Raw genomic sequence first — 19,636 nt, forward strand, 5'->3', positions numbered from 1 at the left:
AAATGTGTTCATGTCTTGGAAAGCAGCCACACTCCCCCAGGTGTAGGTGTGCCTTGGTACAGCATGTTGCAGCATTTTCATCTGGTGTGTTTCCAGACATACGTTTCATGCTTCAGATACGTTCCTAATACACTCCTAAAATGGCTCTCCATTCACTTCAATAGGATTCTGCAAAACAATGCTTCTAAGTGCCTATGAGCAGTTCTCTTTTGAAAATGAAGAATGCCTGTGGGAGCGTAGGGGGAGACGGTGCAGAGAATCAAGCTTGTGCTCTGTCTCCATGTGTATTTTATATATGCAATTACAGGTTGAGTATCCCTTATCCAGAATGCTTGGGACCAGAGGTATTTTGGATATGGGATTTTTCCGTATTTTGGAATAATTGCATACCATAATGAGATATCATGGTGATGGGACCTAAATCTAAGCACAGAATGCATTTATGTTACATATACACCTTATACACACAGCCTGAAGGTAATTTTAGCCAATATTTTTTATAACTTTGTATGTTAAACAAAGTGTGTCTACATTCACACAATTCATTTATGTTTCATATACACCTTATACACACAGCCTGAAGGTTATTTAATACAATATTTTTAATAACTTTGTGTATTACAAAGTTTGTGTACATTGAGCCATCAGAAAACAAAGGTTTCTCTATCTCACTCTCACTCCAAAAAGTCCGTATTTCGGAATATTACGTATTTCGGAATATTTGGATATGGGATACTCAACCTGTATTCTGCTTCTCCCTGTTACTCTTATGTAACAGAGCATATTGTATTATACACAGCAAAAACCTGTTAAGAATTAATTAGCCTTTTTTTTTTTACACCTTTGCATGTAAATGTACTCATATGTTGGGGTTCCAGCAGACCAGGTGTATTCCCTGTGCTGGTGTAGCCTACAAGGCATGTATAAATGTAATTAGCAGAAAGCCGTTTTCCCTGGAGATAACACATTACAGTATTTATAAAGGCTTTACTGCAACATAGCCGGATATCCAATTAGCCCTGGTAATTTACCGTGGGCTAATTGTCCTGCCGGGGGCTAGCCAATTAGCCTCGATAAGCCGTGGCACGCGCCGGCTTATCAGTGATTTTGTTCACCTGCCTCTGGCAGGCAGGCAGAATCCCCGGAAACAGCCCCGTTTTCGGCCGAAAACGGGTCTGTTTCACAAGAAAACACACAGGTTTCACTGAACCTGTGTGTTTTCGGATGAAGGTTTTTTTTGTTACAGGCGATCCATCTGGATAGCCTGTAAAAAAAAAATCGGTGAAGCATTGGAAAAAAGTCAGAAAAACGGCCGTTTTTTTTGTACCCGATGTTTACCGGGGATAATTGGATATCCCCCATAAACTCTACTCACCATAATGCATGGATTTCCTTCAAGCGTATTGCAATGCCCTTCTTTATTCCCAAACAACAAGTTAGGAAATATGCTTTTTGCTGAATGTTGACATACATACATCTGCTAGGCTGAGTTTAGGTCCCAAGGGACATTTACGCCATGCTTTACAGAAACCCAGTTCTGCAGGATTATATCCATTACATTACAGAAGCCACTGGAAGTTGCCTAATATTATATATATGGGTTTACAATTTTGAGAAAGATAGATTTTGTGTGGTCTGTAAGCGATATTGTCTTGAGGCATATTTCCTAAGCCTATAAACATACTGTATCATAAGGCCTTGAATACATGGGCATTATTTAATATTCACAGATGATGTACAAGCAGTGTCTGTACACCCTAAGGTGTAGTAACGTTTTGTTTTTATTGTTTTAGCTTCAGATGGAAAATGTCAGTTGGGGATTTGATGCTTCGTCGGTAGAGCAGCAAATTGCTAACCACAGAAAGTTCCACAACGCCATCGCTGACTACCGATGGGAACTTGACAAAATTAAGGCTGATCTGGTAATTAATCAATTTAATATTTGTATGGATACAGATTTGATGGCTACAGTGATATTAGAATAACCGTAATTGTCATATATTTTAATAAATATGGAGTGAACCAGGTGTGCTTATAGAAATTGCAGATGGACACTATAGCTATTGCATTTTATATGACATTATCCTCTTATATATGAATGTTGAGAGGACCAATATTTTCATCACAGTATTTAATTGATTTTTGTATTATGCTTTTGTTACTAGCGAGAAAAAGGAGCAATTTATCAACTAGAAGAAGAATATGACGCATTGCTGGTAAGTACTGATTATTAATGGGCATGAGTGTTAACATTGTTTTACATATTTTACAAATGTTAAATAATGCTATGAAGTAGAGATGAGCGCCTGAAATTTTTCGGGTTTTGTGTTTTGGTTTTGGGTTCGGTTCCGCGGCCGTGTTTTGGGTTCGAACGCGTTTTGGCAAAACCTCACCAAATTTTTTTTGTCGGATTCGGGTGTGTTTTGGATTCGGGTGTTTTTTTCAAAAAACACTAAAAAACAGCTTAAATCATAGAATTTGGGGGTCATTTTGATCCCAAAGTATTATTAACCTCAAAAACCATAATTTACACTCATTTTCAGTCTATTCTGAATACCTCACACCTCACAATATTATTTTTAGTCCTAAAATTTGCACCGAGGTCGCTGTGTGAGTAAGATAAGCGACCCTAGTGGCCGACACAAACACCGGGCCCATCTAGGAGTGGCACTGCAGTGTCACGCAGGATGTCCCTTCCAAAAAACCCTCCCCAAACAGCACATGACGCAAAGAAAAAAAGAGGCGCAATGAGGTAGCTGTGTGAGTAAGATTAGCGACCCTAGTGGCCGACACAAACACCGGGCCCATCTAGGAGTGGCACTGCAGTGTCACGCAGGATGGCCCTTCCAAAAAACCCTCCCCAAACAGCACATGACGCAAAGAAAAAAAGAGGCGCAATGAGGTAGCTGTGTGAGTAAGATTAGCGACCCTAGTGGCCGACACAAACACCGGGCCCATCTAGGAGTGGCACTGCAGTGTCACGCAGGATGTCCCTTCCAAAAAACCCTCCCCAAACAGCACATGACGCAAAGAAAAAAAGAGGCGCAATGAGGTAGCTGTGTGAGTAAGATTAGCGACCCTAGTGGCCGACACAAACACCGGGCCCATCTAGGAGTGGCACTGCAGTGTCACGCAGGATGTCCCTTCCAAAAAACCCTCCCCAAACAGCACATGACGCAAAGAAAAAAAGAGGCGCAATGAGGTAGCTGACTGTGTGAGTAAGATTAGCGACCCTAGTGGCCGACACAAACACCGGGCCCATTTAGGAGTGGCACTGCAGTGTCACGCAGGATGTCCCTTCCAAAAAACCCTCCCCAATCAGCACATGATGCAAAGAAAAAGAAAAGAAAAAAGAGGTGCAAGATGGAATTGTCCTTGGGCCCTCCCACCCACCCTTATGTTGTATAAACAAAACAGGACATGCACACTTTAACCAACCCATCATTTCAGTGACAGGGTCTGCCACACGACTGTGACTGATATGACGGGTTGGTTTGGACCCCCCCCAAAAAAGAAGCAATTAATCTCTCCTTGCACAAACTGGCTCTACAGAGGCAAGATGTCCACCTCATCATCACCCTCCGATATATCACCGTGTACATCCTCCTCCTCACAGATTATCAATTCGTCCCCACTGGAATCCACCATCTCAGCTCCCTGTGTACTTTGTGGAGGCAATTGCTGCTGGTCAATGTCTCCGCGGAGGAATTGATTATAATTCATTTTAATGAACATCATCTTCTCCACATTTTCTGGATGTAACCTCGTACGCCGATTGCTGACAAGGTGAGCGGCGGCACTAAACACTCTTTCGGAGTACACACTTGTGGGAGGGCAACTTAGGTAGAATAAAGCCAGTTTGTGCAAGGGCCTCCAAATTGCCTCTTTTTCCTGCCAGTATAAGTACGGACTGTGTGACGTGCCTACTTGGATGCGGTCACTCATATAATCCTCCACCATTCTATCAATGTTGAGAGAATCATATGCAGTGACAGTAGACGACATGTCCGTAATCGTTGTCAGGTCCTTCAGTCCGGACCAGATGTCAGCATCAGCAGTCGCTCCAGACTGCCCTGCATCACCGCCAGCGGGTGGGCTCGGAATTCTGAGCCTTTTCCTCGCACCCCCAGTTGCGGGAGAATGTGAAGGAGGAGATGTTGACAGGTCGCGTTCCGCTTGACTTGACAATTTTGTCACCAGCAGGTCTTTCAACCCCAGCAGACTTGTGTCTGCCGGAAAGAGAGATCCAAGGTAGGCTTTAAATCTAGGATCGAGCACGGTGGCCAAAATGTAGTGCTCTGATTTCAACAGATTGACCACCCGTGAATCCTTGTTAAGCGAATTAAGGGCTCCATCCACAAGTCCCACATGCCTAGCGGAATCGCTCCGTGTTAGCTCCTCCTTCAATGTCTCCAGCTTCTTCTGCAAAAGCCTGATGAGGGGAATGACCTGACTCAGGCTGGCAGTGTCTGAACTGACTTCACGTGTGGCAAGTTCAAAGGGCATCAGAACCTTGCACAACGTTGAAATCATTCTCCACTGCGCCTGAGACAGGTGCATTCCACCTACTATATCGTGCTCAATTGTATAGGCTTGAATGGCCTTTTGCTGCTCCTCCAACCTCTGAAGCATATAGAGGGTTGAATTCCACCTCGTTACCACTTCTTGCTTCAGATGATGGCAGGGCAGGTTCAGTAGTTTTTGGTGGTGCTCCAGTCTTCTGTACGTGGTGCCTGTACGCCGAAAGTGTCCCGCAATTCTTCTGGCCACCGACAGCATCTCTTGCACGCCCCTGTCGTTTTTAAAAAAATTCTGCACCACCAAATTCAAGGTATGTGCAAAACATGGGACGTGCTGGAATTTGCCCATATTTAATGCACACACAATATTGCTGGCGTTGTCCGATGCCACAAATCCACAGGAGAGTCCAATTGGGGTAAGCCATTCCGCGATGATCTTCCTCAGTTGCCGTAAGAGGTTTTCAGCTGTGTGCGTATTCTGGAAAGCGGTGATACAAAGCGTAGCCTGCCTAGGAAAGAGTTGGCGTTTGCGAGATGCTGCTACTGGTGCCGCCGCTGCTGTTCTTGCGGCGGGAGTCCATACATCTACCCAGTGGGCTGTCACAGTCATATAGTCCTGACCCTGCCCTGCTCCACTTGTCCACATGTCCGTGGTTAAGTGGACATTGGGTACAACTGCATTTTTTAGGACACTGGTGAGTCTTTTTCTGACGTCCGTGTACATTCTCGGTATCGCCTGCCTAGAGAAGTGGAACCTAGATGGTATTTGGTAACGGGGGCACACTGCCTCAATAAATTGTCTAGTTCCCTGTGAACTAACGGCGGATACCGGACGCACATCTAACACCAACATAGTTGTCAAGGCCTCAGTTATCCGCTTTGCAGCAGGATGACTGCTGTGATATTTCATCTTCCTCGCAAAGGACTGTTGAACAGTCAATTGCTTACTGGAAGTAGTACAAGTGGGCTTACGACTTCCCCTCTGGGATGACCATCGACTCCCAGCAGCAACAACAGCAGCGCCAGCAGCAGTAGGCGTTACACGCAAGGATGCATCGGAGGAATCCCAGGCAGGAGAGGAATCGTCAGAATTGCCAGTGACATGGCCTGCAGGACTATTGGCATTCCTGGGGAAGGAGGAAATTGACACTGAGGGAGTTGGTGGGGTGGTTTGCGTGAGCTTGGTTACAAGAGGAAGGGATTTACTGGTCAGTGGACTGCTTCCGCTGTCAACCAAAGTTTTTGAACTTGTCACTGACTTATTATGAATGCGCTGCAGGTGACGTATAAGGGAGGATGTTCCGAGGTGGTTAACGTCCTTACCCCTACTTATTACAGCTTGACAAAGGGAACACACGGCTTGACACCTGTTGTCCGCATTTCTGGTGAAATACCTCCACACCGAAGAGCTGATTTTTTTGGTATTTTCACCTGGCATGTCAACGGCCATATTCCTCCCATGGACAACAGGTGTCTCCCCGGGTGCCTGACTTAAACAAACCACCTCACCATCAGAATCCTCCTGGTCAATTTCCTCCCCAGCGCCAGCAACACCCATATCCTCCTCATCCTGGTGTACTTCAACACTGACATCTTCAATCTGACTATCAGGAACTGGACTGCGGGTGCTCCTTCCAGCACTTGCAGGGGGCGTGCAAATGGTGGAAGGCGCATGCTCTTCACGTCCAGTGTTGGGAAGGTCAGGCATCGCAACCGACACAATTGGACTCTCCTTGTGGATTTGGGATTTCGAAGAATGCACAGTTCTTTGCTGTGCTGCTTTTGCCAGCTTGAGTCTTTTCATTTTTCTAGCGAGAGGCTGAGTGCTTCCATCCTCATGTGAAGCTGAACCACTAGCCATGAACATAGGCCAGGGCCTCAGCCGTTCCTTGCCACTCCGTGTCGTAAATGGCATATTGGCAAGTTTACGCTTCTCCTCCGACAATTTTATTTTAGGTTTTGGAGTCCTTTTTTTTCTGATATTTGGTGTTTTGGATTTGACATGCTCTGTACTATGACATTGGGCATCGGCCTTGGCAGACGACGTTGCTGGCATTTCATCGTCTCGGCCATGACTAGTGGCAGCAGCTTCAGCACGAGGTGGAAGTGGATCTTGATCTTTCCCTAATTTTGGAACCTCAACATTTTTGTTCTCCATATTTTAATAGGCACAACTAAAAGGCACCTCAGGTAAACAATGGAGATGGATACTAGTATACAATTATGGACTGCCTGCCGAGTGCAGACACAGAGGTAGCCACAGCCGTGAACTACCGTACTGTACTGTGTCTGCTGCTAATATAGACTGGTTGATAAAGAGATGTCTATGTAACTATGTATGTATAAAGAAGAAAGAAAAAAAAACCACGGTTAGGTGGTATACAATTATGGACGGACTGCCTGCCGAGTGCAGACACAGAGGTAGCCACAGCCGTGAACTACCGTACTGTACTGTGTCTGCTGCTAATATAGACTGGTTGATAAAGAGATGTCTATGTAACTATGTATGTATAAAGAAGAAAGAAAAAAAAACCACGGTTAGGTGGTATACAATTATGGACGGACTGCCTGCCGAGTGCAGACACAGAGGTAGCCACAGCCGTGAACTACCGTACTGTACTGTGTCTGCTGCTAATATAGACTGGTTGATAAAGAGATGTCGTAGTAGTATGTATGTATAAAGAAGAAAAAAAAACCACGGTTAGGTGGTATATACAATTATGGACGGGCTGCCGAGTGCCGACACAGAGGTAGCCACAGCCGTGAACTACCGCACTGTACTGTGTCTGCTGCTAATATATAGACTGGTTGATAAAGAGATAGTATACTCGTAACTAGTATGTATGTATAAAGAAAGAAAAAAAAACCACGGTTAGGTGGTATATACAATTATGGACGGGCTGCCGAGTGCCGACACAGAGGTAGCCACAGCCGTGAACTACCGCACTGTACTGTGTCTGCTGCTAATATAGACTGGTTGATAAAGAGATAGTATACTCGTAACTAGTATGTATGTATAAAGAAAGAAAAAAAAACCACGGTTAGGTGGTATATACAATTATGGACGGGCTGCCGAGTGCCGACACAGAGGTAGCCACAGCCGTGAACTACCGCACTGTACTGTGTCTGCTGCTAATATAGACTGGTTGATAAAGAGATAGTATACTCGTAACTAGTATGACTATAAAGAAAGAAAAAAAACCACGGTTAGGTGGTATATACAATTATGGACGGGCTGCCGAGTGCCGACACAGAGGTAGCCACAGCCGTGAACTACCGCACTGTACTGTGTCTGCTGCTAATATATAGACTGGTTGATAAAGAGATAGTATACTCGTAACTAGTATGTATGTATAAAGAAAAAAAAAAAACCACGGTTAGGTGGTATATACAATTATGGACGGGCTGCCGAGTGCCGACACAGAGGTAGCCACAGCCATGAACTACCGCACTGTACTGTGTCTGCTGCTAATATAGACTGGTTGATAAAGAGATAGTATACTCGTAACTAGTATGTATGTATAAAGAAAGAAAAAAAAAACACGGTTAGGTGGTATATACAATTATGGACGGGCTGCCGAGTGCCGACACAGAGGTAGCCACAGCCGTGAACTACCGCACTGTACTGTGTCTGCTGCTAATATATAGACTGGTTGATAAAGAGATAGTATACTCGTAACTAGTATGTATGTATGTATAAAGAAAGAAAAAAAAACCACGGTTAGGTGGTATATACAATTATGGACGGGCTGCCGAGTGCCGACACAGAGGTAGCCACAGCCGTGAACTACCGCACTGTACTGTGTCTGCTGCTAATATATAGACTGGTTGATAAAGAGATAGTATACTCGTAACTAGTATGTATGTATAAAGAAAGAAAAAAAAACCAGGGTTAGGTGGTATATACAATTATGGACGGGCTGCCGAGTGCCGACACAGAGGTAGCCACAGCCGTGAACTACCGCACTGTACTGTGTCTGCTGCTAATATATAGACTGGTTGATAAAGAGATAGTATACTCGTAACTAGTATGTATGTATAAAGAAAGAAAAAAAAACCACGGTTAGGTGGTATATACAATTATGGACGGGCTGCCGAGTGCCGACACAGAGGTAGCCACAGCCGTGAACTACCGCACTGTACTGTGTCTGCTGCTAATATATAGACTGGTTGATAAAGAGATAGTATACTCGTAACTAGTATGTATGTATAAAGAAAGAAAAAAAAAACACGGTTAGGTGGTATATACAATTATGGACGGGCTGCCGAGTGCCGACACAGAGGTAGCCACAGCCGTGAACTACCGCACTGTACTGTGTCTGCTGCTAATATATAGACTGGTTGATAAAGAGATAGTATACTCGTAACTAGTATGTATGTATAAAGAAAGAAAAAAAAACCACGGTTAGGTGGTATATACAATTATGGACGGGCTGCCGAGTGCCGACACAGAGGTAGCCACAGCCGTGAACTACCGCACTGTACTGTGTATGCTGCTAATATAGACTGGTTGATAAAGAGATAGTATACTACTAATATTATATATACTGGTGGTCAGGTCACTGGTCACTAGTCACACTGGCAGTGGCACTCCTGCAGCAAAAGTGTGCACTGTTTAATTTTAATATAATATTATGTACTCCTGGCTCCTGCTATAACCTATAACTGGCACTGCAGTGCTCCCCAGTCTCCCCCACAATTATAAGCTGTGTGAGCTGAGCAGAGTCAGATATATATATACATTGATGCAGCACACTGGGCTGAGCAGTGCACACAGATATGGTATGTGACTGAGTCACTGTGTGTATCGTTTTTTTCAGGCAGAGAACGGATATATTAAATAAAACAAACAACTGCACTGTCTGGTGGTCACTGTGGTCGTCAGTCACTAAACTCTGCACTCTCTTCTACAGTATCACAGCCTCAGGTCAATCTCTCTCTCTCTCTCTCTCAACCCTAATCTAAATGGAGAGGACGCCAGCCACGTCCTCTCCCTATCAATCTCAATGCACGTGTGAAAATGGCGGCGACGCGCGGCTCCTTATATAGAATCCGAGTCTCGCGATAGAATCCGAGCCTCGCGAGAATCCGACAGCGTCATGATGACGTTCGGGCGCGCTCGGGTTAACCGAGCAAGGCGGGAAGATCCGAGTCGCTCGGACCCGTGAAAAAAAACATGAAGTTCGGGCGGGTTCGGATTCAGAGAAACCGAACCCGCTCATCTCTACTATGAAGTGTATGTATATGGCTGTCCACGTGCTGCACATTTCTAAGCCTATAAATATACTGTATCTCTATAAGGCCTTGTATATATGGGCATTATTTTAAATTCACAAAGCCTAATAAAAGCACATACTGTAGATGCTTATGCGACTAAAGTATATACTACAATGAGCCAATACATAAACACTTTTAGCATTCACTTTTTGTAAATTTATGGCATTGCAGCAGATTTTAAAAAAGTCTTAATGCTCAAAATACAATGGGGTTCTATGGAAACACTCATTAGGTAGATATATTTATTTAGTAACACTTACATAGTGCCAGATGATTCCATTGCATTTTACAATTAGGTATTTGGTTGGCACCACTATTAGGTGTACTCATTCATCCCCTGGAGTGCCAACATTTTGGTGGCACCTTGGGTATTTACATTTAGTATCCTTTATTTTTATAGTGCAACCAAATTATGCAGCACTTTCCAAGGAATATTGAGTCATTCTCACCAGCCCCATTGGTGCTTACAGTCTAAGGGGGTGATTCAGAGTTGAACGTAGATGTGCTAAATTTAGCACATCTACGATCAGTCACACTGACATGCGGGGGGATGCCCAGCACAGGGCTAGCCCGTCTCGCATGTCAGTCCCTGCCCCGTCGCACAAGTACAAAAGCATCGCACAACGGCGATGCTTTTGTACTTGAAGAGAAGCTCTGAAGAGTAGCACTGCGGCACCGGCGCATGCGCAGTTCATTCCCGATCGCTGCTGTGTGAAAACGCACAGCAGCGATCGGTTCTGAATGACCCCCTAAATCCCACCCCACAAAACACACAAACATGATCAATTTTATCAGAAGCTACTTAACCTACCAGTGAATTTAGGACTGTGGGATGATACCGGAGCATTCAGTTGAAATCCCAACACTGAAACACAGTAATACTGACCAATATGCCACCATGCTGCCCACATGTAAAAAAAATAAAGATAGAATGTTAGTAGCAACAGCCTTCTATCAAAGGAGCTATGAGAAAAGTGAATGTGTAAATGGAAAGTGTCTTACCAAGGTAGCTGGATCTTGCTTGTATAATTGTCCTAATATATATTTATTGGTTTCATGCATTTAGAAAGCATCATTTGAAAGAATGGATCAATTGCGGCAGCTACAGAGCATCATCCAAGCCACGTCTAAGGAAATCATGTGGATCAATGATCGAGAGGAAGAAGAACTAGTCTACGATTGGAGTGACAAGAACACGGACATTCCCAGGAAGCAGGAAGCTTTCTCTGTAAGTCAGCATTTTTTAAAGGGACATCTGTGAACGCCTCAATTGGGGAAAATGTTCTTACTCTAAAGGACCCCTTATATCACAAAGCCTATTCCCCGTTCCAACCGGCACCGCCATGGATGATTGGTGATCCGTTGGTAAATTGGGGAAATTAAACATTAAAGATCCCTGATTTGCTGATCCCCATTGGTCTGAATCAGGGAATCAGAATTCTTAAACTTGTATAATATTCCCAATCCCTGACCTGGCTGTCGGGGTATCTGGTGGCCTTAAAACAGAACTTTAGATGTTCTCTAATTTTGGACCATTCCCTCCAAAAATAAAATATTATTCTTCACTGTTTATAATCCTAGTAGTGTATCACTTGTGGGCTGAAGACATGCAAAAACTCAAATATCTCTTTGCCATAAAAAGTAAAAAAAAAATTAAGAACCAGCTCAAAAATACTTTAATGGTCTCTTTGGTTAATCTATCTAACGTAACACTATCTTAATTTTCTCTGACATTCTTCTTTTTCTTTTTCTGATGGCTGCGGCTAAACATGTTTTTACATTTCTAAGGTGCAGCATTTTACTAAGACCTGAGCACCTTTTTGTTATCAGACTTTTTGTTTGCCTTCATTTCTTGCTAAGGCAATGAATGTACCGATACACTTTGATGTAGGAGGATATAATGTGTCCCCCACATAGAATAATTATCTGCCCATCACTGAGCAGCACTGCTAGTGGTGTCTTGTAGATGAATTTCTAGGCTGATTTAGAGCTAGATCTGTGTGTCCTTTATAGTAGTTGTAGGGTGAAGCTGGATAAATAAGTCCTGAAAGTGTATGGATGATGTAATGGTTAGCATTACTGCCTCACGGCACTGAGGTCATAGGTTCAATTCCCACCATGGCCCTAACTGTGTGGAGTTTGTGTATTCTCCCCGTGCTGGCATGAGTTGTCTCCAGGTACTCCCGTTTCCTCCCACAATCCAAAAATCTACAGGTAGGTTAATTGGCTCCCAACAACAAATGAATCCTATTGTGTATGTACATGGGTAGATGGGCCAAGTGGTTCTTATCTGCCGTCAAATTCTATGCTATATAAAAAAAATGTATAACTAATTGTGGTTCAGAAATCAGTAGCTTGATCGTTTATTCTCCATTATTTTATCTTTATACACAAATAAAAGTTAGAGAAAACAATAACACTATTACTGAATTTTCCTTTTTTTGAATGCCCCTAACAGAGTCTTCTTTTTCTCTGCTCTTTAGTTATTAACCTTATAAGAAACAATATAGAAGATCATCATATTGAACTTTAGACATTATTTGTCTATACAGACTAGAGATGAGCGGGTTCGGTTTAACGCCAGAATTAACGCCAGTTCGGTTTTATCCAGATTTTTCTTATTGCCTATCCAAAACACGTGACATCCGTGAGCCAATAAGATGCTGTTTTGAGAACCAAGTAAATCCGAGTAAATCCGAACCCGCTCATCTCTAATACAGACACTCCCATTGAAGTGCTGTTAGTACGAAAGGCGGCGGAACGGGGGGATGGGGACAGGGAACTAGTGAAAGGAGATGAAATAAAAGAAGAATGGATGGATGTGGGTCAGGATACAGATATAGGATGAATATAAGTAAATGCTGGTTAGTGCATGGAGAGAAGATACTGGAAGTTAATAAGAGGTGAATTTAATATGATTATAGAGCAAGAATTAGAATATAAAATATATAATTGTTATAAATACTGAGTACATATAAATTAATAAATGGTAAGCAAACAAGATAACCCAAGTGGTATAGTAAATGAGTGGAAGTTTGGGCTAATGGGAAAATGGAAAGAATGAGTGAAGGGAACATCTAGAAGTCTGAGATTGGCTGTTGGGGAATGTGCGGATGGGATTAAGGATGATGATATAGATGGAAGTGGGTAAAAGGACTTGAAGCCACAGAGTCCACCAATCGCACAGAGTATTAATGTGTGTGCGGCTCATGTCAAAGTGAAGGAAGATATTTGTATTATTAAATGCATGTCCGTATGGAGCACAGTCCATGTGTCAAATATAACAGTGTTTTGTAAACATTCCATTGAGGAATTCTTGTAACATTACATACATTCTATCATAAGCATGAGGCCAGGCAGTGACCCAGATTTTCATTTCATGCCGGCACTAATTTTGTAAATATGATCCAAATATGTCAGCTTGCATTGTCTCCACTTTATTTTTAATCTCTAGTACAATAAGAGGATCTAGTGAGCCTGCAATATGTCTTCCAAATATATGTATATATTCCAATGCATTTATTATTATTCTGAGGAATACTGGTAAAAGCATCTTATAAGGTTGTTAAATTGGCAATGGCATCCATGAGATGGCAGAGTGCAATATTAATTTATCAGCAGTCTAGCATTACATTTTGAGTGGTTCTGTGTTTATGCCGTATCTATGGTTTCCCTAAATAATGCAGCCATCCTATTTCAATATAATGCAAACTGAGGACAAATTATAGTTCTCGCTAGATGTGGTCAGATACCTTGATTTCTATATTTGAGTCACATTGTCCTTAAGAAACTGTTTCTGTCTATTATAGGCAGTTCAGTTTTGTATATTTATATGTACTGTCTTGATGTATTGCCATTAGAGTATATTGTTGTATTGCCACAGATCAGCATACTTGACCTACGGTTTATACATCTTTGTCTTGAGATAAAGGATTTTTGTTACATTTATCAAACTATTTTGGGAAGAATGAAATTCACTGTTTGCTTTTGTTTTCCAGAAACTTATGAGCCAGTTGGAAGTTAAAGAAAAAGATCTTAACAAGCTCAAACAAGAAAGTGACCAGTTGATAATGAATCAGCACCCAGCATCAGACAAGGTTGAGGTAGGATTATGTAGGAGATGAAAGACGGAAGTTATAAACCAGAAGGTTTGGCAAAATTAAAGTTGTGCTACAGCAAAACAACTATTGGATTGGACCACTGAGAGCTCCCCTGTGCTGTCCTTTGTAGAAACATGTACAGACATATAGATTGGTAAATGCTCAATTAGCTTAGTGATATCATTCAGGTGCTCGAAAGGAAGGGGTATTTCTGAGCAAGAAAAAAAGCAATTGGTTTCCCCAGCACCCTGAATGATAACAGTAACCAGATCTAAATCCCACATGATAATAGAATTCAGAGATCTTCGTTACACATATTTGCGCAAATGTGTGGTTAAGCCCCAAAGCCGCATCAAGGCCTCTCTGTATATTTGGGGTCCCTAGCGCTATATCTAGGTGCAGGGTGTGGCACCCCAAAAAACCAGAATGATCCAGAAAGCCCAGCGCGGCATACCAGTGTAAAAAACTATATAGTGTTAATAAATTAGTATTTAGGAAGCCGAAGCTATAGAGAGGGTGATACAAACATGAAATGTAATTAAAATAGAGAAATAGTGTTAGAAAATTAATAAGTGAAAAGTGTTAATAGAATGTAAAGGCATGCCACACTAAAGCTATCCAGCTCAGCCAGTCCAGAGGCACCACACCTCACACCTCCATTACCCCAATCTGGGTCTAATATTAACCAGCAAGGAGCCACATGATAATGGCTCCTTACTAAAATATGTCTAAGCTAAGAGCTACCTACCTTGGAGCAACCCCATAATACTGTTATCATTCAGGGTGCTGGGGAAACCAATTGCTAGAAACATGTACAGCAAGGTGCCAGCTGAACTAGTTTGACATCTCACCCATCTGTACATTGCCTTGAGCATAGTGAAAGATAAATTGACAAATTGTAGTTCAACTTTCACCTTGCTGTACCTGTCTCTATGAAGAGAGGTGCAGAGAAAAAAACAGAGCTTTATGGCTACCTGAGCAGCAGGGAATGTAGTGCTGATTTACTAGTTACCATGCACAGATTATGCAGATGGCTTATAGCTATTTTACTGATTAAGATGAACAACCTGTTTTAAAGTAGAGATTAGGATGCATGTATGTTTCGTGGTACCCCCCAATACACAGTGAATTTACAGAAATGATATCTAAACTTGCCAGACTCCTCCGTACTGCAACTTGGATCAGGTAGTCAAACTGGACAAAGCCAATCCTCTTGGCAGACTGGTAGAGAGGCCAGATCATTCTTCAATGAGGGCTATTAGTGCAGATGGATGATTTCTGCACACACAGGGGGAGATGTACTAAACCTTGTGATACATTCCACGGTGATAAAAGTACCAGCCAATCAGCTTCTAACGGCCATGTTACAGGCTGGGTTTGAAAAACGACAGAAGCTGGTTGGTTGACATTTTATCACCATGAAATTTATCACTTTTCAACATCTGGCCCACAGAGTTATAGCTGTCATTATGGGATATGGTGGTCATTTCTGTTTGATTATATGGAATTCAGTAATATAAATAATTACCTTTGCGATTGTTTTGGGGCCACACCAGCACTGCAAGTATGGCGGTACGACGTACCGGTAAGAAATTTCCAGCCGGTACGCCGTACCGCCGGGCCATCCACCATACTGCATCCCGCTGGCTTCGTTCTGTGTGAGGGGAGGAGAGGGCAGCGCAGCACCTCTCTTGCCCCTCAATTCTCTTTGATGCCTGGTTTCACTCTCCATCGGCGGCGGGGTCAATCTGAATAAGGCACCGGTTTGCTAGCCAATCAGAGCTCGCGGAGCGGCAGCCGCAGCTCCAGATTGGCTGCCGGTCCACAAGCTCTGATTGGCTAAAAAACCAGCGCCTAATTTCAGATTGACCCTTCCGCCGCTGGAGAGTGAGACCGGGCATCAAAGAGAACTGAGGGGCAGGAGAAGAAACAGAGCCAGCAGGGGGGGTGGGGGGCGGTTTAATGAGCACACATATCTGGCACTGTGGGGGCATTGTATATCTGGCACTGTGGGGGCATTGTATATCTGGCACAGGGGGGCATTGTATATCTGGCACTGTGGGGGCATTGTATATCTGGCACTGTGGGGGCATTGTGTATCTGGCACTGTGGGGTCATTGTGTATCTGGCACTGTGGGGGCATTGTATATCTGGCACTGTGGGGGCATTTGTGTATCTGGCACAGTGTGGGCAATTTATATCTGGCACTGTGGGGCAACGTGTATCTGGCACTATTGGGGTCATATGTGTATCTGGCCCCCCCATATGTGTATCACGCCCCCATTTTTATTGGCCACGACCCATGTAGCATTTGACCACGCCAATACCGCTCTCAGCATTGCAGCTTGGGCTTTTATAGAAGATAAGTATACACTGCAAAACCAAAAAAATTAAATTAAATATCTAAAAGTGCAATTCGCTGTTTTTCACCCACAATTTAAAAAAATAAATAAATACTTTCAAATATCTTTTAGCTTGCTGCTACGTAATATAAGGGGACCTAGATCAGTTGTGGGTGCAGCATTTCATATCCAGTCTGAAAGCATGAGGACCTCACAATAACATAAAGGAAAATAACAAGTTTAATTGCTTGATTAATATTATAGACTTAAGAAATGCAGGGTCAATAAAAGATGATGACTGTTGAATTTCAGTGGTTATCTTGTGTTAAACAACAATAGTCTGTACAGTATATACTGCAGCTTATCTATCTATCTATCTATCTATCTATCTATCTATCTATCTATCTATCTATCTATCTATCTATCTATCTCTCTGGAGCAGCACAGTTAAACAAGGCTTCTTTTTCAGGCTTACATGGATACCCTGCAGACCCAGTGGAGCTGGATTCTTCAGATTACCAAATGCATTGATGTCCATTTGAAAGAAAATGCTACCTACTTCCAAGTAAGCAAATGATCTACATCTGTACAGCGATGGCTGCTTTCTCCAGAAAATATCATTTCTTTAGAGAAACAAATGAAATTATTGTTCCACCTACATTTAGCAATTGCTCTTTTTTTAATTGTGAAGATGACAATGAAGCCAATTTAGCGTCTTTTGATTATATTGATTCATCCCCTCCTGCGCAGTATGATATCCCGGCCGGTGGTCAGAATACTGATGCCAGTATCCTGATAGTGTAAATCCCAACAGGGTGTAGGTGAGACTGTTCCCCCCTCTCCTCTACCCCTAACCCTCCCTTTCCATAGCTTAACTCTAACCTACCTCATTAGTGTCTGACCCTAACCACCCCCCGGTTGTGCCTAAACCTAACCCCCCCATTCCCTGCAGTCTAACCCTAACCCTCTCCCCTTAGTGCCTAAATCTAACCCCCCTATCCTCCCTGGTGGTGCCGAAACCTAAACCGCCCGAAATACTTTTGTTCGGGATACCAACTGCCAGGGTTCCAATGACAGTCTCCTGACCCTGTCGAGATTCCAGCATTGGCATTCTGACGGCTGTTGGGATTCCGGGGTCGGCATTCTGACTGCCGGGATCTCGACACCTGGCATCTTTACCACATCCCTGTGCAAAACATGCCTTTCTTGCATACAAATTACCTGACACATGGAGGAAACAATATATCTTTCTTAAATGTAAAGGAGTATTTCATTTCCACCTTTAACTCTAAAAAAGGCACTTTGCTCATTGCCAATAACTAAACGGCTGATAAGGTGCTAATATTATAACACTACTGGCATTGCCCATGCATATATATTGTCAAAGTAGTCACTGGGCGTGGTCACTGGCCAGATTATTATTGTTGTCTCGCACTCTGAGCTAAAACTATATTGTGTGAATCTCACTCTTAATGTAATTTCTATTTAGTTTTTTGAAGAAGCACAGAGCACCGAAAACTACTTGACAAATCTGCAGGACACCATCAGAAAGAAGTACCCATGTGATAAAAGCATGCCACTGCAACGTGTCTTGGAAATGATTAAAGACCTAGAGGTATGGTTCCAGTAATAACCTAGGACACATCACTAACAAACAGGCCCAGATATATGGAGAAATAGTGAAGAGACTTGGCAGTTAGTCAGTACAGCACACTTTTATGCTGTCCTGTATCTTCCCTCTGTGTTATAACAAGGCTTCAGGACTGCAGCATTGCAGACCAGCTCCCGTCCAGTTCCTATATCCTGATTAGGAAACCATGAGAGAGGTGTCCTCTGAATGGAATATATACGTGATCCTGGCCGTCAGTATCCCGCCAGCCTGAATCCTGGCATCGAGCGCAGCAAGTCACCTCGCGGGCTCACTGTGCTTGCCACGCTTTGGGCCCGGTGTCGAGAACTGGCTGTCGGGATTCTGGCGCCGGTATCATGAAAGCTAGGATCCCGACAGCCGGTATAGTAACTGCATCCCCTCTGAATGTCACGCTGTTATTTGTACAAGCACTTTTTTGAAGAGGGGCTTCAGGGTTGATTTGACATAGATGGTTTATATAATATATTTTAATACAAAAGGTCTAGTGCCAACAAGCACACACCATTTTGTGTCACCTTTTCAAAATAAAATAATTCTAATGTTACAGTACACAAAGATCTTTTTATTTATCCATACCTCTTCCCAAGGAATGCTAAATGTATCACACCACTAAGGAAAGTTTATATAGTGACTGTTGCAGGAAGGGTTGTACTTGTGTTTTACATATGTTTGTAAAATTGTTCATTTTTTTAATGTATACATTTATTTTCATCAGAAAGAACGAGACAAAATCAATGAATATAAGAGACAGGTTCAGAACCTGGTGAACAAATCCAAAAAAATAGTACAGCTCAAACCCCGGAACCCAGACTACAGGAGAGACAAACCTATCGTCCTGAAGGCTCTCTGTGATTACAAGCAGGACCAGGTAATATGCCTTTACACTTGGTGTAACTACTTTGTCCAGGTTGACTCTGGTAAATGTGAATTACACAGATGTTGTACTTGTTAGATTACCATCTGTAATTTCAGGCTGCTTCTATATGAGGACAGACTGAACCATTTAGGAATCCATGTTGGCCTCTGAGTAGTGAGATGTATGATCTGTGCATATGCTTTAGGTCCCAGTTGGACAGTTTTGAACTTCAGTTATATCTTTTAAGTCCACATGGGATAATTTTCTCCATTTAACACAACTTTATTGAACTTTTTACATAGAGATGGATGCCAAGATTTGCATTAGATATTTGAAAGTTGGTATAGTGCCTGTTAGTTAAGGGTGGAATATAACGAATAAGTTACAATAAAAATAGTTAATCACAGTGCTTAGATAAGAAAAAGGAAACTGAAGCAAGGTGACCCTGACTTGAATACTTTGCACTCACCAATCATGTTTCATTAATGGCAGATAAAGTGAAATAACTTGTGTATGGGCCCCTTCTTTGCTTACAGGCTTTTCTGCATAATTAATGCAGTTACTTTTACATGAATTTGTGCTAAACACAGCATGTCATCAGTATTATTAATTCATATTTAATCTTACAATTATACAAGGGATAAAATATACATTTTTGTTGAAATTCCCCCCAGAAAGTAATACACAAAGGCGATGAATGCATTCTGAAGAATAACTCTCAGCGCAGCAAGTGGAACGTGACAGGTCCTGGTGGGCTGGACATGGTGGTTCCTTCAGTCAGTTTGATTATTCCACCGCCAAATCCAGGAGCTGTGGATTTGTCTTCCAAGTAAGAATTCCCAGTGTGAATTGTAATGGAAAAGATATAAACAATTGGTTATATTTACAAT

The 19,636-nt window shown here is 42.6% G+C and overlaps 1 protein-coding gene across 3 annotated transcripts in view; it reads left to right on the top strand.

Moving 5' to 3' along the window:
• DSP (desmoplakin) overlaps positions 1-19,636 on the top strand; it is a 93,148-nt gene that overhangs the window by 33,434 nt on the left and 40,078 nt on the right. For all 3 annotated transcript variants that reach the window (XM_063923109.1, XM_063923110.1, XM_063923111.1), the window contains exons 5-12: positions 1,794-1,922; positions 2,166-2,216; positions 10,864-11,025; positions 13,796-13,900; positions 16,709-16,804; positions 17,729-17,854; positions 18,606-18,758; positions 19,421-19,575. In XM_063923109.1, the coding sequence (XP_063779179.1) occupies positions 1,794-1,922; positions 2,166-2,216; positions 10,864-11,025; positions 13,796-13,900; positions 16,709-16,804; positions 17,729-17,854; positions 18,606-18,758; positions 19,421-19,575 (977 nt within the window). The remainder of the gene's footprint in view (positions 1-1,793; positions 1,923-2,165; positions 2,217-10,863; positions 11,026-13,795; positions 13,901-16,708; positions 16,805-17,728; positions 17,855-18,605; positions 18,759-19,420; positions 19,576-19,636) is intronic.

Source organism: Pseudophryne corroboree, chromosome 5 (genome assembly GCF_028390025.1).
Source record: "Pseudophryne corroboree isolate aPseCor3 chromosome 5, aPseCor3.hap2, whole genome shotgun sequence".
Lineage (NCBI taxonomy): Eukaryota > Metazoa > Chordata > Amphibia > Anura > Myobatrachidae > Pseudophryne > Pseudophryne corroboree.